The following is a 19665-nucleotide window of genomic DNA, read 5'->3' on the forward strand; positions in this document are numbered from 1 at the left end:
GGTTGACTCTTAGCTGCTCTAGGGGCATTTAAGGTTGGATGATAAAGCTCAGCCAGTGCTGCCCTCATCCCACGGATGGATAAATATAACTTCAACAGCCCACAATCTCATTGAATAGTGGGGCTGGCAGAACGGCCTACATCTGTTCCTCCATTTTATGGAAATTCAGCTAAAGCATCCTTACCTGGAGTGCAGGAGGCTGTGGAAGCCAATCTCCACACCAAGTGATCGACGTATATGCTGTTATTTATGGGGGAGGTTGGCTAATCATAAGATCCCTATAGTGTGGAAGCAGGCCATTCAGCTCATCAAGTCTGCACCAACCCTCCAAACAGCACCCCACCCAGACCCATGCCCAACCCTATTGCTGTAACGCAGCATTTCCCTGTGGCTACCTCACCTAGCCTGCACATCCCTGAATACTCTGTGCAATGTAGCATGGCGTATTCACCCTAACCTGCACGTTATTGGACTGTGTGGGAGGAAGCCGGAGCATCCAGAGGAAGCGCATGACAGGGAGGATACGCAAACCCCACACAGACAGTCGCCTGAGGCTGGAATTGAGCCTGGCTCCCTGAGCCACCATGCTGAGGGAGAAAGGAGAAGAACAAGGTGGACATGATGGCGTAATGGAATCCAGTGGGGATGGTGACGAAGAGGGGGATGGGCAGAGAAGGCCTGTGTGCAACAGGAATATTGCAGCTGTACAAGATATTGGTGAGGCCACTTTTGGAATATTGCATGCAGTTCTAGTCTGTTTGCTATGGGAAAGAAGTTGTGAAACTCAAAAGGGTTCAAAAAGATTTACAAGGATATTGCCGAGGTCGGAGGGTTTGAACTACAGGGAGAGGCTGAATAGGCTGAGGCTATTTTCCCTGGAGTGTCAGAGCTGAGAGTGACCTTACAAAGTTTATATAATCATGAGGGGCACGGATAGGGTGAATATCCAAGGTCTTTTCCCCCAGGGTAGGGGAGTCTAAAATTAAAGGGGCATAGGTTTAAGGTGAGAAGGGAAAGATTTAAAAGGGACCTATGGGGAATATTTCCACACAGAGGGTGGTGCGTGTATGGAGTGAGCTGCCAGAGGAAGTGGTGGGGGCTGGTACAGTTACAAAATTTAAAAGGCATTTGGATGGGGACATGAATAGGAAGGGTTTAGAGGGATATGGGCCAAATGCTGGCAAATGGGACTAGATTAATTTAGGATATCTGGTCAGCGTGGGCAAATTGGACTGAGGGGTCTGTTTCCATGTTGTACACATGTATGACTTGTGACATTATACACACACACACACAAACACACGTCATGGATAAAGGCACACAACCAGCAGGAATGTTTCCGCTCACCGGGAGATGTTGACAACACTCCATCCTGTGCAGTGCACCACAACAGTACCATGGATGGAGTCCAGCTCCCCTACGCTGTAAAATCCTGCACTTCTCCCGTCTCGCCGGGGCTCAGCACACGCTCTGGTTTTCTGGATCCTCCTTCAAACCAATCCAACTTACCCACAGAAGGCCCGTGTTTAGTTTGGTCTCTGTTCTCTGTTGCCATGGTTACCATAGCCTTAAATCAGCAGAAATGTCACACGGCTGCAGGTGGAGTTCTGGGCACCATGCCCACCTACCCCCCGACCGCCATTCACCTACCGGGCTCCCTAGTACTCAGGATAGACTCTCCTTGACAGAGGGGTTGTATTTCCCAGGGTCTGGGCCACCTCAAACTCCAGGCAACTCCAATTTCTTCCCCACTGAACACCCTGCATACATTTATTACCCCTCCTTGGTTAAAGGGGGGGGGAGGGGCAGGATGAGCGGTCTCCTTGAGCCACAGAAGGGGCACACGTGTACTGAAATTCTTCACCCCACAGCACGGTGGCTCAGCAGTCAGCACTGCAGCCTCACAGCGCCAGGGACCCAGGTTCGATTCCAGCCTCGGGCGACTGTCTGTGTGGAGTTTGCACATTCTCCCCGTGTCAGTGTGGGTTTCCTCCGGGTGCTCCGGCTTCCTCCCACAGCCCAAAGATGTGCAGGTCAGCGTGGACTGTCTGTGCTAGAGTGTCCAGAGATCAGCCCTCAACTCCCCATCAAACATTCTACTGACTTGTGTCAACAAACGCTCCATGGAGCCAGCAACTGAGCTCAGGGCCCCTTAGCCTGGTTGACGTGCACTGTCCCCCCCGAGAAATGAGGGCAGACCACAACTGACACAAGTCAGGAGCAAGGAGTGTGAGTCAAGCGGAAACCGTGTCCCTGAGCCCACCCTCAAAGTGTACCATCGAGATATAAAAAAGGTCAGACGTAAATGCAAAATCTTCCTTTAATTGTTGAGAAGCTTCCACAGTGTACAGCTCTAACCTGACGTACCAGCAACCCTCATTTATGGGCACTTCACACTGTCGCCTTTTGGTCTGTCGTGGTCAGATAATGGCTCTGGTGCAGGAGGTAGCCATTTGGCCCCTCTGTTTTTTCCAGTGCACAATTCGCAGACTACCCACGCTACCTCAACTCTTCCCCCCCCCACCCCCACCCCAAGCAAGAAGCGCAGAGAAGCAGCACATGGCTGGTGGGAACCATCAGCACTTTTCAAACCATAGTGAGGCACTCAGAGCTGGCAAGGCAGCAGCAACAGAGGCATTGCAGTTTGCTAATTGGATTAGCAATCCACAGGCCCAGACTGTTCAAATCCGACCGACGCAACCAGTGAATTTACGCTCTCGATAACAACAACTATCATTGCTCGATAGTTTTGTACTCGGTTCCCTCTAGGAAAAGGGCATTACCTGATGGGGCCTATATGTGGCTCCAGAACCCCAGAGACATGGGTGAATCTTAACTCTTCCCCACACCCCGCAATCCTGCGAGTGAAATAGCTCAGCAAGCCACTTATTCCAAGAGGCAATGAGGAATGGCCAACAACTGCTGGCCCAGCCAACAACACCCGACACAATAAAAAAAAAAGAAAATTGACAGGCCCCCAGTGCAAGAGGAGCCTGGATCTGAATCCAGGGCCTGGAGGCCAGAGTATGCTTCGGTTCCCCAATTCCTCCAACTGTTCGGCTTAGACCTCAGCTGGACAAATGTGTAGCCTTGAGGTCACTGCATTAGCAGGAAGACGGGAACACACCAGACAGCATGCAGCAGTGATTTACAAGAATGGTTCCAGGGATGAGAAACTTTAGCGACAAAGGTAGATTGGAGACGTTGAGATTGTTCTCCTTGGAGAGAAGGTGGCTGAGAGACGGAGATCTGAGAGAGGTTTTTGTTGGGGGGGGCGCGGGCTGGGTGTGCTGGACAGAGTCGATAGGGAGAGGCTGGTCCCACTTGTAAAGAGAACAAGAATGGGACAAGGCTGTAGATGTAAAGTGCCTTACGAAAGCAGGAAGGGCGATGTGATAAAGAACCTTTCCGCTTTGCGAGTCATGGGAAACGGGGATAGGGGCAGCTTTAAAGTGGGGCATTCAAGACGATTATTTGGATAAAAATAATGTACAAGGGTTTGAGGCGGGCAAAAGGCAGGAGACTGGAGCCGGGTAATGATGCTCACCTGAAGAGCTGGCACAGGCACAATGGGCTGAACGGCCTCTTTATCATTTGGCTGGGTCCAGCAGCAGAGATCCTGGAGACAGTGTACCCCGGCCACCAAAGCAGAAAGAGAGAGACAAACTGACAGGTTCAGATGCCACCCGCTACCACCCAGAAAAATGTCCACGGTCCTTTGTGCCTTCCTGGAGCAGGACGTGTGGCCATGCTGTTTCCCAAACAGTATTTATGGTCTCGTGTCCCGGTTTCAGTTCCATTCGGAGAAGGATCAAGATGCCCGGGACGGGCGGACAAGCGTGTACAGCTTGATGGCACCCTTGGCCGATGGGCACAGCTCTTGCCAGCCTTCCACGTCCTCCTCAAGTTTTAGGACATCCTGCAAAAACAGGCAGATGGACCTTCATTTCCGTAGCGCCAGCCCACTCTTCCCACTGTCCCAAAGTTCCCTCACAAACGTGATCTAATACTTTTCTAAATGCAATCTCTGAGGCAAAGGCCTTGGCAGAACGCTGCCAGCAGCCAGGTATTAACGGCCCACATCACAGGTCCTGGCAACCTGGTCGAAGGGTTGATATTGTTTCGGGGTCGGGGGGGCAGGTAATCAGAATTAGACATGAAAATCACTGGCTCTTTGAAACAGTATCCAACTGAACCACCCCCTCCATGGCCCTGCACAATGTTCCCTTTTAAATCACAAATTAATAACATCTCGAGCAAGACACAATGGGCCTGGGCTCAATGTTTTAGCTGCAACATCGGCACAACGTTCCCTCGGCGCCGGCCCTCCGACAGCGCGGTGCTCCCTCGGCACCGGCCCTCCAACAGCATGGTGCTCCCTCAGCACCAACCCTCCAAAGGCGTGGCACTCCTTCTAGCTCAGACTGTGATACTTCCCCAATGTGAACCTGCAATGATCAAACCGAATGATGCTAGGACAACTTCAAGGGGACAAACGGCCTCCTCACCAACTTTGGGAAAACAGTGGTACTGTGCTAAAGTCACTGGCCCTTTAATCCAGAGAGTTGGACTAAAGCTCGGAGGACAGAGGTTCTAATCCTACATCAGAACAGGTAGAGTTTAATTTAATAAATTTAAAAATCTGGAAAGAATGCCTCTCTGGGCCATGAAAACATTTTCATTTGGTATAAAAACCCACGTGGTTGATTGTTGTCCTTTACAGTAGGAGAACTCTCTCAGAATTCTCCCTGAGTTGCCTTTTGTATTGACCTGAGTGAGACATTCAGTTGGAGGGGTGATTAGGAATGAGCACCAAATGCCAACCTGCACACGAGTACAAAGAAATAAAAATCTCCCCACATACACTGACCAGGGCCTGTTAATCAGACGTTTCAAGTGCCTGCTCACATGGCCCACTGAGCCAAAAGCTCGTACCTCTCGCCGGACAAAGCTGATGCTGGTCGATTCGTGGGCCTCAACTCCTCCGATGAGATACCGCTGCCTCACCTCCTCCGATGTCAGCTCGCACCTGGAAGAGAAACCCCACATACAGGCGGTGCATTTGCACTCTGATGGAATACCCTCCCGTTGCCCTGGATGGGGGCAGATCCAACAACACTCAAGAAGCTCGACACCATCTGGGACAAAGCAACACCTGCTCGATTGGCACTACGTCCACTCCCTCTACAACTGGCGCTCGGTAGCAGTGCTACAAGATACATTGTAGAAATCTACCAAGTCTCCTTAGCACCTTCCAAACCCATCACCTAGAAGGGCAGGGGCAGCAGATACATGGAAACACTGACTCCTGCAAGTTCCCCTCCTTACCACTCACTATCCTGGCTTGGAAATACAGTGCCATTCTTTCCATGTCACTGGGCCAAAATCCCAGGAATCCCTACACCATGTGGACCGTGGTGTTTCAAGAGGGAGACTCATGAGGGGCAATTAGGGCTGTACAACAAATATTGACCTGATCAGCACCCTCCAAGTCCACATCCCATTAGAAATTGGAGGCAGACACAAGCCAGCCCACTATGCAGGTGGGGAAATCAGTACCTGAGGGAGAGTCAGAACCTTCACCCAGGCAATACGGTATTGATGCTCCACTGAATGAGACCAAGGTGATATCTCAGGGAGCTGTGGCTCCTAATGAATGAGTTAAACTCATGCACAGAGCACGAGGGAATCTTCTCGCATTTATACTAAAGTTTACACCTTCCCTATAGATATTCCCGGGGAGTTCTTAGAATTTCAGTATTATAAAGTCACACAACACAGAAACCGATGCTTCAGTCTAACCAATCCATGCCGACCATAATCCCCAAACTAAACTAGTCCCACCTGCCTGTGCTTGGCCCATGTCCCTCTAAACCTTTCCTATTCACGTACTTATCCAAATGTCTTTTAAACATTGTAACTGTACCAACATCCACTACTTCCTGCAGAAGTTCATTCCACACATGAACCACTGTCTATGTGAAAGAAATTGCCCCACATGTCGTTTTTAAATCTTTCTCTTCTCACCTTAAAAATATGCCCCCTACTCCTGAATTAGCCGAATAAAAGATTGTTAAAATTATGAGGGGGTTCGACAGTCTAGAAGCAGATGTTCTTAATTTTCAGGCAAGCCTGGAACAAGAGGAACATCTAACAATAAAAGGACAGTCACTAATAAATCTAATGAGGAACTCAGGAGAGTGAGAAGAGAGTGGAATTCGCTTCCCACAGGGCGTGGTTGACTTGAAGAGTACAGGTGATGCTACTGAGATGTAATAGGTCTTGACAGCATGGATAGTGAGGTTTTTCCCTACTGTGAAAGAGCCTAGAACAAAGGGGGCATAATTTCAGAACAAAGGGTCTCCCACTTAATAGAGAGGTGAGGAGAAATTTTGTTCCTCCTGGAGAGTTGAGAGTGGGTGCAGAACATTTTTCCCAGACAGCGGTGTGAGATGGGTCATAGAGTCACACAACACAAAAACCGACCCTTTGGTCCAACTCATCCACACCAAGTTTCCCAAACTAAACTAGTCCCATTTGCCTGCATTTGGCCCACATTCCTCTAAATCATTCCTAATCACATCCCTGTCCAAATGTCTTTTAAAATGTTGTAGCTGCATCTTCGTCCACCACTTCTGTTTGGGTCAACAGATGCTTGGCCAACAAGGGAGTCAAAGTTATCGGGGAGTAGGTGGGGTTGTGGATTGAAGGCCATAATCAGATCAGTCATGAACTTATTGAATGCTTAAACAGGTCCAAGGAGCCAAAGGGCCTTTCGTACCTCAACCTATACATTCACAGATACAGTTAAGGGAAAGGTGCACAAGGAAGAAAGGAATAGAAAGACAGGGTGACAGAAGGAGGCTCACATGGAGAATAGATACCAGCACAAAGCAGATGGCTGAATAGCCTGTATCCCTGTTGTACATACTGTGCGATTTTGCTCTGGACCTGTTCTCACACAGTTATCAGACAAAACACCAGGATATATTCTTGACTGGAAAAGTGCAGGGTGGTGGAGGAGATGCTGAGTGTGAGAGACACAGCGAGAGAGACAGAACGAGAGAGAGCGAGAGAGAGAGATTGATTCAGACATCAAAGTTAAGCTAAGGTTTTCTACCGGATATAAAATTCCGCACTGGGTCGTCCTGCGCTTCTGTGATTCCGTGCGATTCCCAGCAGCAAAGGTCTGCTTAAACTTTCCAGAGGAACATTGACCTGCAGAAATGGAGGGAGAAAATACACACCAGTTCAGCCTCTCACTTTCAGCTATATTGAGGGCCCAGCGAGTGAGAGCGGGGGCCCTGGTGCTGTTCCCTGCCTGGGTCGTTCAGCCAGCCCTGAGCTCAGGGAACCCCCAAGAGCCAAGGTTATTGGGTCAGAATGTATACCCCATACACCGTGGCCTGATGTGCTCCAATATACCAAGCCCTGTCTCCTACAAAACTAATCGTACAATCCCTACAGTGAGGAAAAGGCCATTCAGACCATCAAGTTCACACTAATCCTTTGAAGAGCAACCCGCCCAAATCCAGCCTCACACCCTGTCACCCTTCTTTTACCTTTTTGACAGTGCTTTTCCTGCTAACTGGCCTCGCAAATCCACTCTACAGGGCAATTTGGCACAGCCAGTCCATCCCAACCTGCATATCTTTGGACTGTGAGAGGAAACTAGAGCACCCCACACAGTCATGGAGCGAACATGCAAACACCACACACGACAGTAGCCTGAGGCAGGAATTGAACCTAAGTCCCCAGTGCTGTAAGGCAGCATGCTAACCACTGAGTCACCGACAAAACAGAACCCATCACGTGAGCCCACCATCAAATGTGAGATCATAGGGAAAGGTTGCACAATTTAGACTCCTGTTGCGCAGTGATTCAATGGAAATTTTCAGGATTTTGGTGGGAAATTGACGGGGTAGACATAGACATTTCGCCCACTGTTGTGGTAAGTCTAGGGTGTGGCTGGCACGGCCCAGTATTTATTGCCCATCACTAATTGCCCCCTGAGGAAGTAGTGCTAAGCTGCCTTCCTGAAAATGCTGCAGTCCGTGCGGTGTAGGGACATCTTCCAGGCTTTTGACTCAGCGACACTGAAGGAACAGCTGATGTATTTCCAAGTCATGATGGTGAGTGGCTCAGAGGAGAACTTGCAGGGGGCGGTGCTCCCAAGTATCTGCTGCCCTTGTCCTTCTAGATAGTAAAGACTGTATGTCTAAGGTGCCTTGGTGAGTTGCTGCAGTGCATCTTGTCAAGGGTATGCACTGCTGCTACTGAGCATCAGTGGTGTAGGGTGTGCATGTTGAAGGTGGGGGATATGGTATTGGTTTTGATGTGAAATTGAGTAGACTGAGACTATACTCATTGGAATTTAGAAGAATGAAGAGGGATCTTATAGAAAGATATAAAATTATGAAGGGAATAGATACGATAGAAGCAGGGAGGTTGCTAGAGGAATGGACTTTAAAAACAGGGACATTATGTTACAGCTGTATAGGGAGCTAGAGAGAGCACATCTGGAGTCACTGTGTACAGTTTTGGTCTCCTTCCTTGAGAAAGACTGGCACTGGAAGGGGGTGCAGAGCAGGTTTGTGAGGTTGATTCCAGAGTTGAGAAGGTCGCTTTATGAGGAGAGACTGAGGAGACTAGAACTATTCTCATTGGAATTTCGAAGAATGAGGGGGGAATATTAAAGAAATATAGGAAATTATGAAGGGAATAGATAAGGTAGAAAGAGGGAGGTTGCTCCCACTGGTGGGTGAGACTAGAACTAGGGGACATAGCCTCAAAATAACGTGGAGCAGCCTTAGGACTGAGCTGAGGAGGAACTTCTTCACCCTGCCTAGTGAGGCTACCTCATTGAATGTTTTTAAGGCAAAGATAGATTTTTGAAGAGTAAAGGAATTAAGGGTTATGGCAAAAATAGAACATGGAACAGTACAGCATGGTACAGGCCCTTTGGCCCACAATGTTGTACCAACCTATTATCCTCCAAAGATCAATCTACCCTGCATACTCTACATTATGGTGAGTGGAGCTGACTCCATGAGAAGATCAGCCATGATCGTATTGAATGGGGGAGGAGGCTCAAGGGACCAGATGGCCCACTCCTGTTCCTGGTTCTTATGTTTTTGTGAATCGCTGCTCAAGAGAAGTCTAAATTGTGTAACCTCTTGGTATGAGTTCATATGACTCCGCGCACACAGGGGCAGACTTAGTTCCTGACAGCCCTCTGAAATCCTATGCTGGCTCACCAGTACCCTCTTGAGGGGCAACACATAAAAAGAAAGAAGTGTTTCCCCACAGAAATGTCAGCACCATCAGGGAGAGGGGAGTTAGCTTGCTGGAACTGAGTCCCATCCCCCACCCACCAAATCCGGGAATTGGGGGGGTCGTTCAAAACATCTTCTGTTTTTACCTCATCTCGGATCTCGCCCAAAATAGAGGAAAATATTTCCTGAACAACCAGCTCCCCCGATAAGTGTTCCACTTGAATGGTATCTTCTGGAATTCCTTTTGCGGCTGCCTGTAAGGAGAGAATGTGGAGAGCTCACGTTGAGGGCGACGGCAGAGGCTGGCATGAACGGCTCAAAATACAACACTTGAGGAGGCCATTCAGCCCCTTCTTGCCCGTCCTGGAGCTCTCCAATTCATACTATGTCAGTATACAGGTTAGTACCACTGCCTGTCACATGGGAAACCTGACTCCAATACCAGGCAGGGGGCTTTCATACTGGGGTCATCAGAAAAGTGATTAGAGGACACTGTCATGAGCTTATTGAATGGCTCAGCAGCCTCCATAGAGGGGCTGAATGGTCATCTCCTGCTCCTCATTCATATGCACTGCCCTTCCCTCATTCTTGCCCAACAGTGCTGCAAACGGAACCTTTCCCAGTATTTATCCAGCTCTACTTCCTATTGATTCTTGTCCTTTCAAACATCGCAGAATACAGCCATGTCAAAACAATCCACTCATCTCCCCGCCTCAGCCTTGGATCCGTCCCCCCCCCCTCATTCCCAACCCTCCTGCCACTGGGAGTGTCACCCCTCTCTACCCTGTCAGAAAGCCCCTTACCATTCACAACCCTCTTTTCCCCAAGGCCACTTGACCAATAATCTTTTGGAATTTCAGGCTGAATGCCTTCCTGGTTTCACCACCTGCATGGAGGAGATGAGGCAGAGCGATGACTCGAGGAAGAAGCTTCTTGCTGCTTCTGAAAGTAATCTGGATACAAGGGGATACAATGTGGTCTTGAAAGGCAGAGGTGATGTAGATAGAACGGGAGAACAGCACTGACTAGTTGGGCTGAATGGCCTGCTTCGGCAATTTTTTTTTGAGGAACAAACCTTGGGTTCTGGGTGTCCTCCTGGAATGTCCACCTGTGCTGTGGCCTCGGCAACTTGTTCACTCCTCCTCAGGAACACAAAGCAGTCATCAGCTGTGTGAAGCATCGCTCCAACCCCCAGAGGCTCTGCCAGGTAAGCCTGGCTGTTGCCAAAGTCTGCCGTGCCCTGCTCCTGCAGCAGCCGGGCCTCGGGCGCCCAGTTTGTGCCCAGGTAGTCCTTGTAGCAGGTCAGGCCCAGCCTCAGCAGCAGCTCCCCGCACTCGAGCTGGGCCGAGTGAATGCGGAACTTGGCCCCGTTGAACAGCCAGGGCTTCTCCTGCTTCCTCTGCCGCCAGATGTCGGCAATCTTCTGCTCATGGCTGAGGAGGACCTGGCGGTTGTACTCAGCAGAAATCTCCACATGTACGCGCTCTTGGGTCAGCCCCCCCGCGAACGGACAGTGGACCATGAGGGAGACGTCCAGGTCCATACCTGAACCTTTGACGGAAGACCTGGCGGGGATGCTGCAAAAGGGAGACAGAATTTGCATTGATATAACAACTGGCCACAACCCTAGGCTGCTCCATGCCCTATTCACGGCCAACAAAGCTGGGCGCAGTATTGTTGGCATTGCAGCCACCATTTTGTGGGCGCAATTGGCCAAGGAGTGATGACAGTGCAGGAGGCGGCCATTTGGCCTATCTTTTCGGTGTTGGACCTCCAGGCATTGATCCAGTCAGTCCCATTCACCTCATTCATGCGCTCCCGTGACTCCTGCATGTTGTATGTCCTTTAAGTGCCCATCTGATCTCTGCAAATCATTCAATGCCATGGTCTTAACTAGCCTCACGGGCAGCACATACACAGAGCAGTGTCCACTCAGTGCGCAGGAGACACTTCTGGTCACCCTGTTATAGGAAGGATATTACTCAGCTGGAGAGAGTTTAAAAGAGATTTACCAGGACATTGCTGGGAATAGGGGTGGGGGTGGTGTTTGTGTTATAGGGATAGGCTGGGGCTTTTTTCACTGGAGTGTAGAAAGATGAGTGTTGACCTTATAGAGGTTTTGAAAATCATTAGGGGGAATAGACACCGACCATTCACCTTATCTAGAAGCTTCCAGTGGGGGATATAAAGACCAGGGGGCACACCTTTAAGGTGAGAGGAGAAAGATTTAAAAAAGACATCGGGGCAATTTTTGTTTCAAACACGGAGGGTGGTTCGCGTGTGGGAATAAACTGCCAGAGGAAGTGCAGGCTGTGAGTACAGTTGTAACATTTAAAAGGCATTTAGATAAGTACATGAATAAGAAATGTTTGGAGGGAAATGGGCCAGGAGCAAGTAGTTGGGACTGGTTTGGTTTGGGATGATGGTCAGCATGGACAAATTGGACTGAAGGGTCTATTTACATGCTACATGACTGTAAATAGCAGACAAATCTACACCTCTTCCCTCTTTCTGTTAACACTCACACTTCAGAGATCCTTCACCTCTTTACGAGTCCATTTGGTCTTATCTACCCCACGGGTCACTTGTGGTGGAGGCAATCCCTTTCTGTTCCACCCCCAGGCAAACCAGGCTGACAAGTTGACTTTGAGAATTCTCTCCAATTAACGCAGGGCACTGTCACTGCTTTATATTCAGTTAGGGAATACAGACATCACTCCCAAAACCAGCATTTATTGCCAATTTACCTGGGTCCCTTTCGCTGTGAGGCAGCATTACTGACCGCTGAACCCCTGCCGCCAAATTCTTTGCTTTACTGAAAAGTGGTGTCTTCCCTACAAACAGACTGGCACAACAATCCCCGGTACTGGTCATCGGAACAAGGTTGGACTCAATCCTCGATTTTGAGGTAGCTTGCTGCTTGTTGGAATGACGAAAGGGGGAGGAATGAGCAAATTCAAGGGCCCTCAGCAGCACTGAGTTGTTAGGGAGGTGGCACACGTGGACAAAGAAAATCTGAGTGAAGTGGGCATTTGTTGGGAAGGGTGCATGGGATGCTCTAACTCAACCCCGGTGCCCATTTGATAGATGCCAACAAAAAAAGGGGCACAGTTCAAGGCAGGGGCAAAGCCCCTTGCAGTTGAGCGTCCGAGCCATATCAAGGTTCACCATCTCTTAGACACATTTGTGCACTGAGCAGAGGGCAGATTCCCTGAGGAACGAGATCTTCGCACTTTCAGGATGTGCAAGGTGAAAAGGAGGAGGAAAAAAAAGTGGGGAGCAACAAACTCCGACAGAGATGAAGGGCTAGGATAACAAAGTGTGGAGCTGGATGAACACAGCAGACCAAGCATCCTGAGATGCTGCTTGGCCTGCTGTGTTCATCCAGCTCCACACTTTGTTATCTTGGATTCTCCAGCATCTGCAGTTCCCATTATCACAGAGACGAAGGGCTAGTTCCTGAAGTTCGATCACAGCCGGTTGTTGAGTTCTGCCTCGGTGGTCCTACAGTCACGGGGCAATATTTACCTGGCCAGCCCCGGGGCTGGATGGAGAGGTAGGAGGGTGGTGGGTTTCCCCTCAGAACGCGCCGTAACGTTGCCCCCGTGTGACGCAGCAGCGTTGTATCCGATGAATGGAGGGGATTCCCCCGCCATCGGCCACTTTCACGAATGCGGAAGCAAGCCTCTGGGGCAAGACGGCTGCTCAGCCATTGGCTCCTGCGTATTGCACGTGACTCGGGGAATCGGCCATTCCGCCTACTCGCGGGAGGCCATTCTGCCCCTCGGTGCCCCATTGCACCGAGGACCAGCCGCTGCCTGGTAGCCGTTTGAATTTCTTTCTGGCTGTTCACAAAGAAAGCTTTGTGGGTCACCCAAATGAGCAGGGACAGGCGTAGTCCTGGGGGATAGAAAAGGACTAGTTGAATTGGAGGCCATTTAGCCCTGCTAGCCCGTTCTACCAATTCATGGCTGATCTTGAGGCACTGACACAAAAGGATTTTTTTCTGTGAAAAATCAATAAGGATTACTAACCGACTAGTTAGCACTCCTTATCTCTTGTTCCCTCCTCCCGCCCCTACACCCCTCTCTTGTGGGATGTTGCCCTCTTTTTTCGAAAGGAGCAAGGTATTTTGGTGGGTCTTGGCCTGCCTGACTTCTCCAAACTACAGCGTTAGAAAATGATGCAGTGGGTATTCATTGACTTGCTCGGATCTGGAAATTAATTGGAATCGCTCGGAATTTGGCAGTTCAGTGGTCAGCAATGCAGCCTCACAGCGACAGGGACCCGGGTAAATTGGCAATAAATGCTCGTCTAGGGACTGATGCCTGTATTGCCTAACTGAATATAAAGTAGTGACAATGCCCTGCATTAATTTAGCACCTTCAACTCAGCGACAAAACCTAGCTTTCCTCATGTCACCATATTTGACACAAAACCTTGACAGCGGACCCAAACCTTTGTCAAAGTGGCTGGTTTAGTGGAGTTTCTTAAAAGAAGAGTGCTTTAACGTCTAAGGGTAAAGGTCATAGGGTATGGAAGGCCATGCAGCCCCTCTAGCCTGCTCCACCATTGAAATATGAGATCAGACATGATCCTCATCGCCCAGCTTCACTTTCCTGCCTTCTCCCCGTTACCCAACAATCCATGACTAATTACAATTCTATTTCCTCCTCAAATTTACTCAATATCCCAACATCTAGCCCATTGGGTAGCAAATTTGACAGATTCACAATCTTTCAAGAGAAGTAATTTCATCCATTTTAAATCTACTGCCCCTTATCCTAAAGCTATGACCTCTCATTCTAGATTGCCCCACTTAAGGAAACATCCTTTCTGCATCGACTTTAATCTTCTTTGGCATCTCATGTGCTTCATTCAGATCTCCTTTTCCTTCTGAGCTCTAGCGTGTCGGCCTTAACTGCTCAATCACTCTCAGTAAGACACACACCTCACCTCTAGAACCAATGCAGTGAACCTCCAGCAAACAGCCTCGAATACAAATACATTCGTCAAGTTAAAGGACAAAGGAGGCGGCCTCTCGGTCCTTGTTGAACCCCTCCCAGAGCGCCTCTCCCAGTCCAATACTCCATCCACCTCCATTGCTTTTCCAATAAGTAACCAAGTGCCTTTTGAATGTGAAGTGAAGACATTCCTGGAGGAGGTTGGCTGCCACACTGAGACTTTTACCAGCTTTTTGTTCCTGTTCCTCTAAGAATGCTTCTCCAGAGTCAACACAGCCCAAATTATACCCACTCACTGAGCAAAAAAGGTTTCTCCTCATGTCACTGATGCTTCAATAGCCAATGAGCTTCAATCAGTTTCCTCACCATCCTACCGATTCTCGCCCCCGCCCCCATCATTTGGCTCAGGGCCCTGACAGTTTCAACTGAATCCTGTCTCGGCCTTATCGAAGCAAAATGCTGGAAATCTGAAATAAAAACAGAAGGGGCTGGGCAAACTCAGGAGGTCAGGCAACAGCTGTGGGAAGAGAAATGGAGTCAGATTGAAGGAGAATTGTGTCAAACTCCAAGTATAAATTCTGTTTCTCTTTCTGCTCAACCTTCTGAGTTCCTCTCCACCTCCTCTATCCCGGACAGAATAACCCTGGCTTCTCCACCCACATCGCTGAAGGTCCTCATCCCAGGAACAGTATTCCTGGATCTTTTCCGCACTCTCTCTAGTGCCTTCGCCTCCTTCCTGAAATATGGCACCCTGAACTGTAAAAAAAAATTCCCCAGCCAAAGCCGAAAGAGAGGCCTTTTTTGGATGCAGGTTTGTTGACATTTCCCTGAATTTTGCAATCTGTGAGCCAGAGAGGAGAGTCAGCACACTACGCGAGCTGAAAAGCCTGAACTTGCCAGCACTTTGGCTTATTGTATGCAGAACGTGCTGGAAGCGCCATCACAAATTTATTTTATCGTTCATGTGTAGAGATCACAGATACTGGTTGGTTTTGGGGGGGGGGGAATGTAGTGGTGATGCACAAAGGGCAAGCTGAATGGAGGAAGCTGACAGGAGGCGAAAAGGCTGCTGCAGACATTACTGCTTTAGTCTGGAATCTGTCACTGACAGGAAACTGCCCGACAATCACCGAAGGGATTAATGGGCAGAAGCATTATCCATTTAGTGAATCGGAGCCCAGCAATGCGAATTTGATGGTCTGCAGCAATGGAACAATTCTTGGAAACGGCAAGTGGTTTTCCTCGAAATGGTGGATTGATATCACGTTTTGAGATGAAGCTGTTAAGGTTTTAATTCCTAATGAGTTGTGATTGCTGATTTACACTGGACTGTCAGGCACCGCCGAGGGACCTGCAGGATCAGAGATGGCCCGATCAGAAAAGGCAGTGCACGACCCAGGACACAGCCAGGATTAGGGGGCGTAAGCAAGACCGGGTTAAGGCCAACATCTGCTCTACTATCTGCTGGTAGTAGCTTCTCTGGCTCCATGCTCAGTTACAGGCCAAGGTTTCCAACATAGAGACCCGTGCTGTACAGCACGGAAACAGATCCTTCAGTCCAACTCATCCATGCTGACCAAATATCATAAATTAATCTCGTCCCATTTGCCAGCATTTGGCCCGTATCCCTCTAAACCCTTCCTGTTCATGTACCCATCCAGATGCCTTTTAAGTGCTGTCATTGTACCAGCCCCCACCACTTTCTCTGGCTGCTCCTTCCATACACGCACCACCCTCTGTGTGAAAAAGTTGCCCTCGTGAGTCTTTTAAATCTTTCAAAAACTTTAATTCATTTCGACAGTTTTGGATTAATTATGACTTTGGTTAGCCCCTCGGCACGCGATTCTTGTACCTATCATGTTGCTCCTGTCATTTAGTTTGTCTCCAGCACCTCATTTTTAATTTTTTGTAATTATCTCACTGCCCCATATTGTCAGATTTTCGGTCATCCTGTCACTTGTTATTCAGCTGATGCCACTTTACCCACAGCGTCTGGCACTTTGGGTCACCTGCAGCGACTTATCATTCTACACTCGATTCACACTATTTATATGGTCTTTTGATCTCTCTCTGCCCATTAACTTCCTTTGCCTAGAAATTCTGTGTTTGTGTGCGTCTCTCTCACTTCACCTGATGAAGGGGCTATGCTCCGAAAGTTTGAGATTTCAATTAAAACTGTTGGACTATAACCTGATGTCATGTAACTTCTTGGGATAGTCAGAACTGCAGATTCTGGAGTCAGAGATAACAGTGTGGAGCTAAAGGAACACAGCAGGCCAGGCAGCAGCAGAGGAGCAGGAAAGTTGACGTTTCGGGTCAGGGCCCTTCTTCAGAAAAAGGCTTTGTCCATCTCAGTCCAACACCAGCACCTCCACATCAAAACTCATAACCTACTGGTAGAGAGATGGCACGATGTGCCTGATCAGAAAAGGTCAGCATCCAGGTTTATGGGAATTTGCTGAGGGGCTGAGTGGATTAATAGTGGTCCCTCCATTGCTTAGGCCCAACCCTGCATCCTTAGGCCTATATACAGATCCTTCAGCTCTCTGCCAATTAAATCCTTTTCCACAGAACTATATGATATAGGAGCAGAATTAGGCCATTCGGCTCATTGAGTCTGCTTGACATTCAATCATGGCTGATTGGTTTCTCAACCCCATTCTCTAGCCTTCTCCCCTGTAACTTTTGATCTCTTTATTAGTAAAGAACCTATCTATCTCGGTCTTAAATACACCTAATGACCAATCTTCACTGCTCTCTGCAGCAATGGGTTCCCCCCCTCAGGCCATGGACCAGGTCTGAAGACTCAAAGTCAACATGAAGGCAAAGCGGAGGCCCCCCTCCCTCAAGTTCTAGGCTTACTACAGCTCCCAGGCTGGGATGTGTACGTTTTTGTTCCTGGTTTCCGTCCACTGGCCCTGACGTCAGTCTTGAGACTCCCCTAAGCTTAAATGTTGTGTAAAATGAGGCCTGGAGTTTGAACTGGTGTCACGTGCCGTGCTGAGAGGAAGGGATAAGGGCATATCTCTCTCAGAGGCAACAACCAAGTAAACAACTGCTTGAGATATACTAGTTCAATTCACCTCGTGTACTTCATACTGATCCTCCATTTTGACTGATACATTCCATTCCAAACAATACCATTTTTGAAAAAAAAATTAAGCCAGTTTCATCCTTGGAGATCCCGCCTGGATCCCAAGCACACAGACCCCTGCCCCATCTCCAGTGAAACAAAATCCCAGCATCTCTCCCAGTTTCACACATGGATAGAGCTAAGGGGTTTGCCCAGGGGGCCTCTGTAGGACTTCACCCATGCCCCCTTAACCTTGGCTGGGGGTCAGATGCTGGGAAATCTGAAACAATATCTGAAAACATGATTAATTCTTTGCAACGTGGCAGAGCCGACCTGATTTTGAAGTAAGATTGAAAAGCACGGTCAATAGAAAGGTTAAAATAGATGGCAGAGATATTCGCCTGCCATTTAACAGTGCCTCAATTCACATTAGCCTGTGCTGAGATCAGCCATTTACAGGACTTCAGCCACGGAGAGTGCAGTTAAAGTTTTCAATTGAGTTTAGCTTGAGCAGGCTAAAACTAAGCTAATGTCTGCGGGCTCTTCTACTGGGAAGTGCATTGCACCCATTTTAGCAGCTCCATAGCTGATTAATATATTTTTCATTTCCATTCTTTTCTCTGCTCTCTGGAAATCTTTGGGCTTAAGTTGAATTGAATAAGCTTTGCAGTCACATGTACTCAAACGAGTACAGTGGAAAGTTTACTTATGCTGCCATCTTAGGTACAAGGTATTTAGGTACAGATCTACAGTACAAGTTCTTAAGTGGGGGAGACAAAATAGGAAATAGAGAGTTAAAAAGAGTCCAACATTGCAAATTGTAGGAATAAATTAGAGAATAGAGAAATAAAAAAAGTTCAGAACAATTTTCCTTCCAACCCAGTCTACATCAGCACCTAGGCTCTAGTCCACGTGGGGCCTTGACTCCAGACTGCTGGGCTTCACCTCAAAGCCAGAACGCCACTCTGGAATCATCTCAGAATTCCACACTGTGGCCATGCCAGGTTGAGAGACAGCCACATGCCACTGAGAGACTGCAACAGCAAGCCAGGAGATTGTCACACCAGGCCTGGAGACTGTCACACTGGGTCTGTGTCGAGGCAGACAGTCTGGGTTGGAGCTTGCTGGGCGTGACGGGGATGGGGTGGGTACCATACTGCAGGCTGTGTCACCTCTAGGTGGCAGCTCAATGTCTGCGGGCTCTTCTACTGGGAAGTGCATTGCACCCATCCATACACTTGCCAAGTCCAGACTGATCTGATGTACACATTGGAGAAGTTTGCCCAGCATTACTCATTCTCTAAGTATTGAAAAATATTGAAGGAAAGAGAAGCAGTAATGAAGATTTTCACCTTGCACTCATCAGGACAAATATATATATGCATATGTTCAGACCAGGTATTGCAACAGGGATGCAGGGAAAAGCTGAGATGCTTTTGCAGAGAGCCCACACAGACATAATGGGCCAAACAGCATCCTTTTGTACTGTAACCACCCTATGATCCAACATACTTGAGCAGTAGAGTATTTGCTGACCAGCCCCAGCCACATCTTAATTCATATCACCCTGTAGACGATCCTTTCAGCCTGTTAGTACTTGCTGCATGTTGGTTCTCCTTCTCCAGACACCTTCATTTGCAGAGGGTATGGGGTAAACAATGAATTCTTCACAGCTTCTAAATTTTCTGGAATTTGGGAATCCTGTTTACTGAAATTGCCCAATTCTACTTCTTCACGATTCATTGAAGCATATCATTAGATTCCTGTTTTACAGAGAGAATCCTTAATAAATGATGGATAAAGACAGGAACTTGCAATTGGTTAAGGACTGTACTAACCCAGAAACAGAAAACTTGGTTTTATTGTCAGTCTGTGTCAAGCCAACTTGTCCGTTAAATGCAACAGTCAACTCTGCAGTTGTGACCGAGTAAGTGCAGGAAACGTGTCCCTAGTGTTAAAATAAACAGACTTTGCTGAAATCTTTGTCTGGTGTACACAGCTGAAGGAAAGGATTCTGCAAATATCCCACTGACCGACTTCGACCAAATTATGGATCTTTGCGGTACAAGGTGGGCTAATGTACTTAACAGTTCCTCCTGAATCTCTGCTGAAACACTGCACCCCAGAAACCATCTCCCATTGCCTTTCCTTATGCTTTCTACCAGAAAACCACATTTATGGAAGTAAGATATCCAAGGGAGCATTCCACTGCGGAGGGTCAGCGCTGAGGAGTGACCGCACTGTCGGAGGGTCCATCATCTTGTTACAAAGGTCAGCATTCCTTTCATGTTCTTGGTTGCATGCTGTACTTGCAAACTAATCTTCTGTGACCCATCAGTGAAACACCAAGATC

The 19665-nt window shown here is 48.4% G+C and overlaps 1 protein-coding gene across 2 annotated transcripts in view; it reads right to left on the reverse strand.

Annotated features, from left to right (window-relative positions):
* Nucleotides 1–2547: 2547 nt before the first annotated feature.
* Nucleotides 2548–19665, reverse strand: part of nudt22 (nudix (nucleoside diphosphate linked moiety X)-type motif 22) — a 35044-nt gene continuing 17926 nt past the window's right edge. Inside the window, exons 1-6 of one of the 2 annotated variants that reach the window (XM_048525218.2) lie at nt 12804–12946; nt 10351–10852; nt 9422–9529; nt 7121–7218; nt 4936–5029; nt 2548–3919 (exon numbers count right to left, since the gene is read on the reverse strand). In XM_048525218.2, the coding sequence (XP_048381175.1) occupies nt 3812–3919; nt 4936–5029; nt 7121–7218; nt 9422–9529; nt 10351–10852; nt 12804–12931 (1038 nt within the window). In that variant the 5' untranslated portion in view covers nt 12932–12946 and the 3' untranslated portion in view covers nt 2548–3811. Of the gene's footprint in view, nt 3920–4935; nt 5030–7120; nt 7219–9421; nt 9530–10350; nt 10853–12803; nt 12947–19665 lie in introns of those variants that run through there. The other variant, XM_059641546.1, reaches the window with a different exon arrangement.

The sequence above is a fragment of the Stegostoma tigrinum genome, chromosome 42, assembly GCF_030684315.1.
Source record: "Stegostoma tigrinum isolate sSteTig4 chromosome 42, sSteTig4.hap1, whole genome shotgun sequence".
NCBI classification, from domain to species: domain Eukaryota; kingdom Metazoa; phylum Chordata; class Chondrichthyes; order Orectolobiformes; family Stegostomatidae; genus Stegostoma; species Stegostoma tigrinum.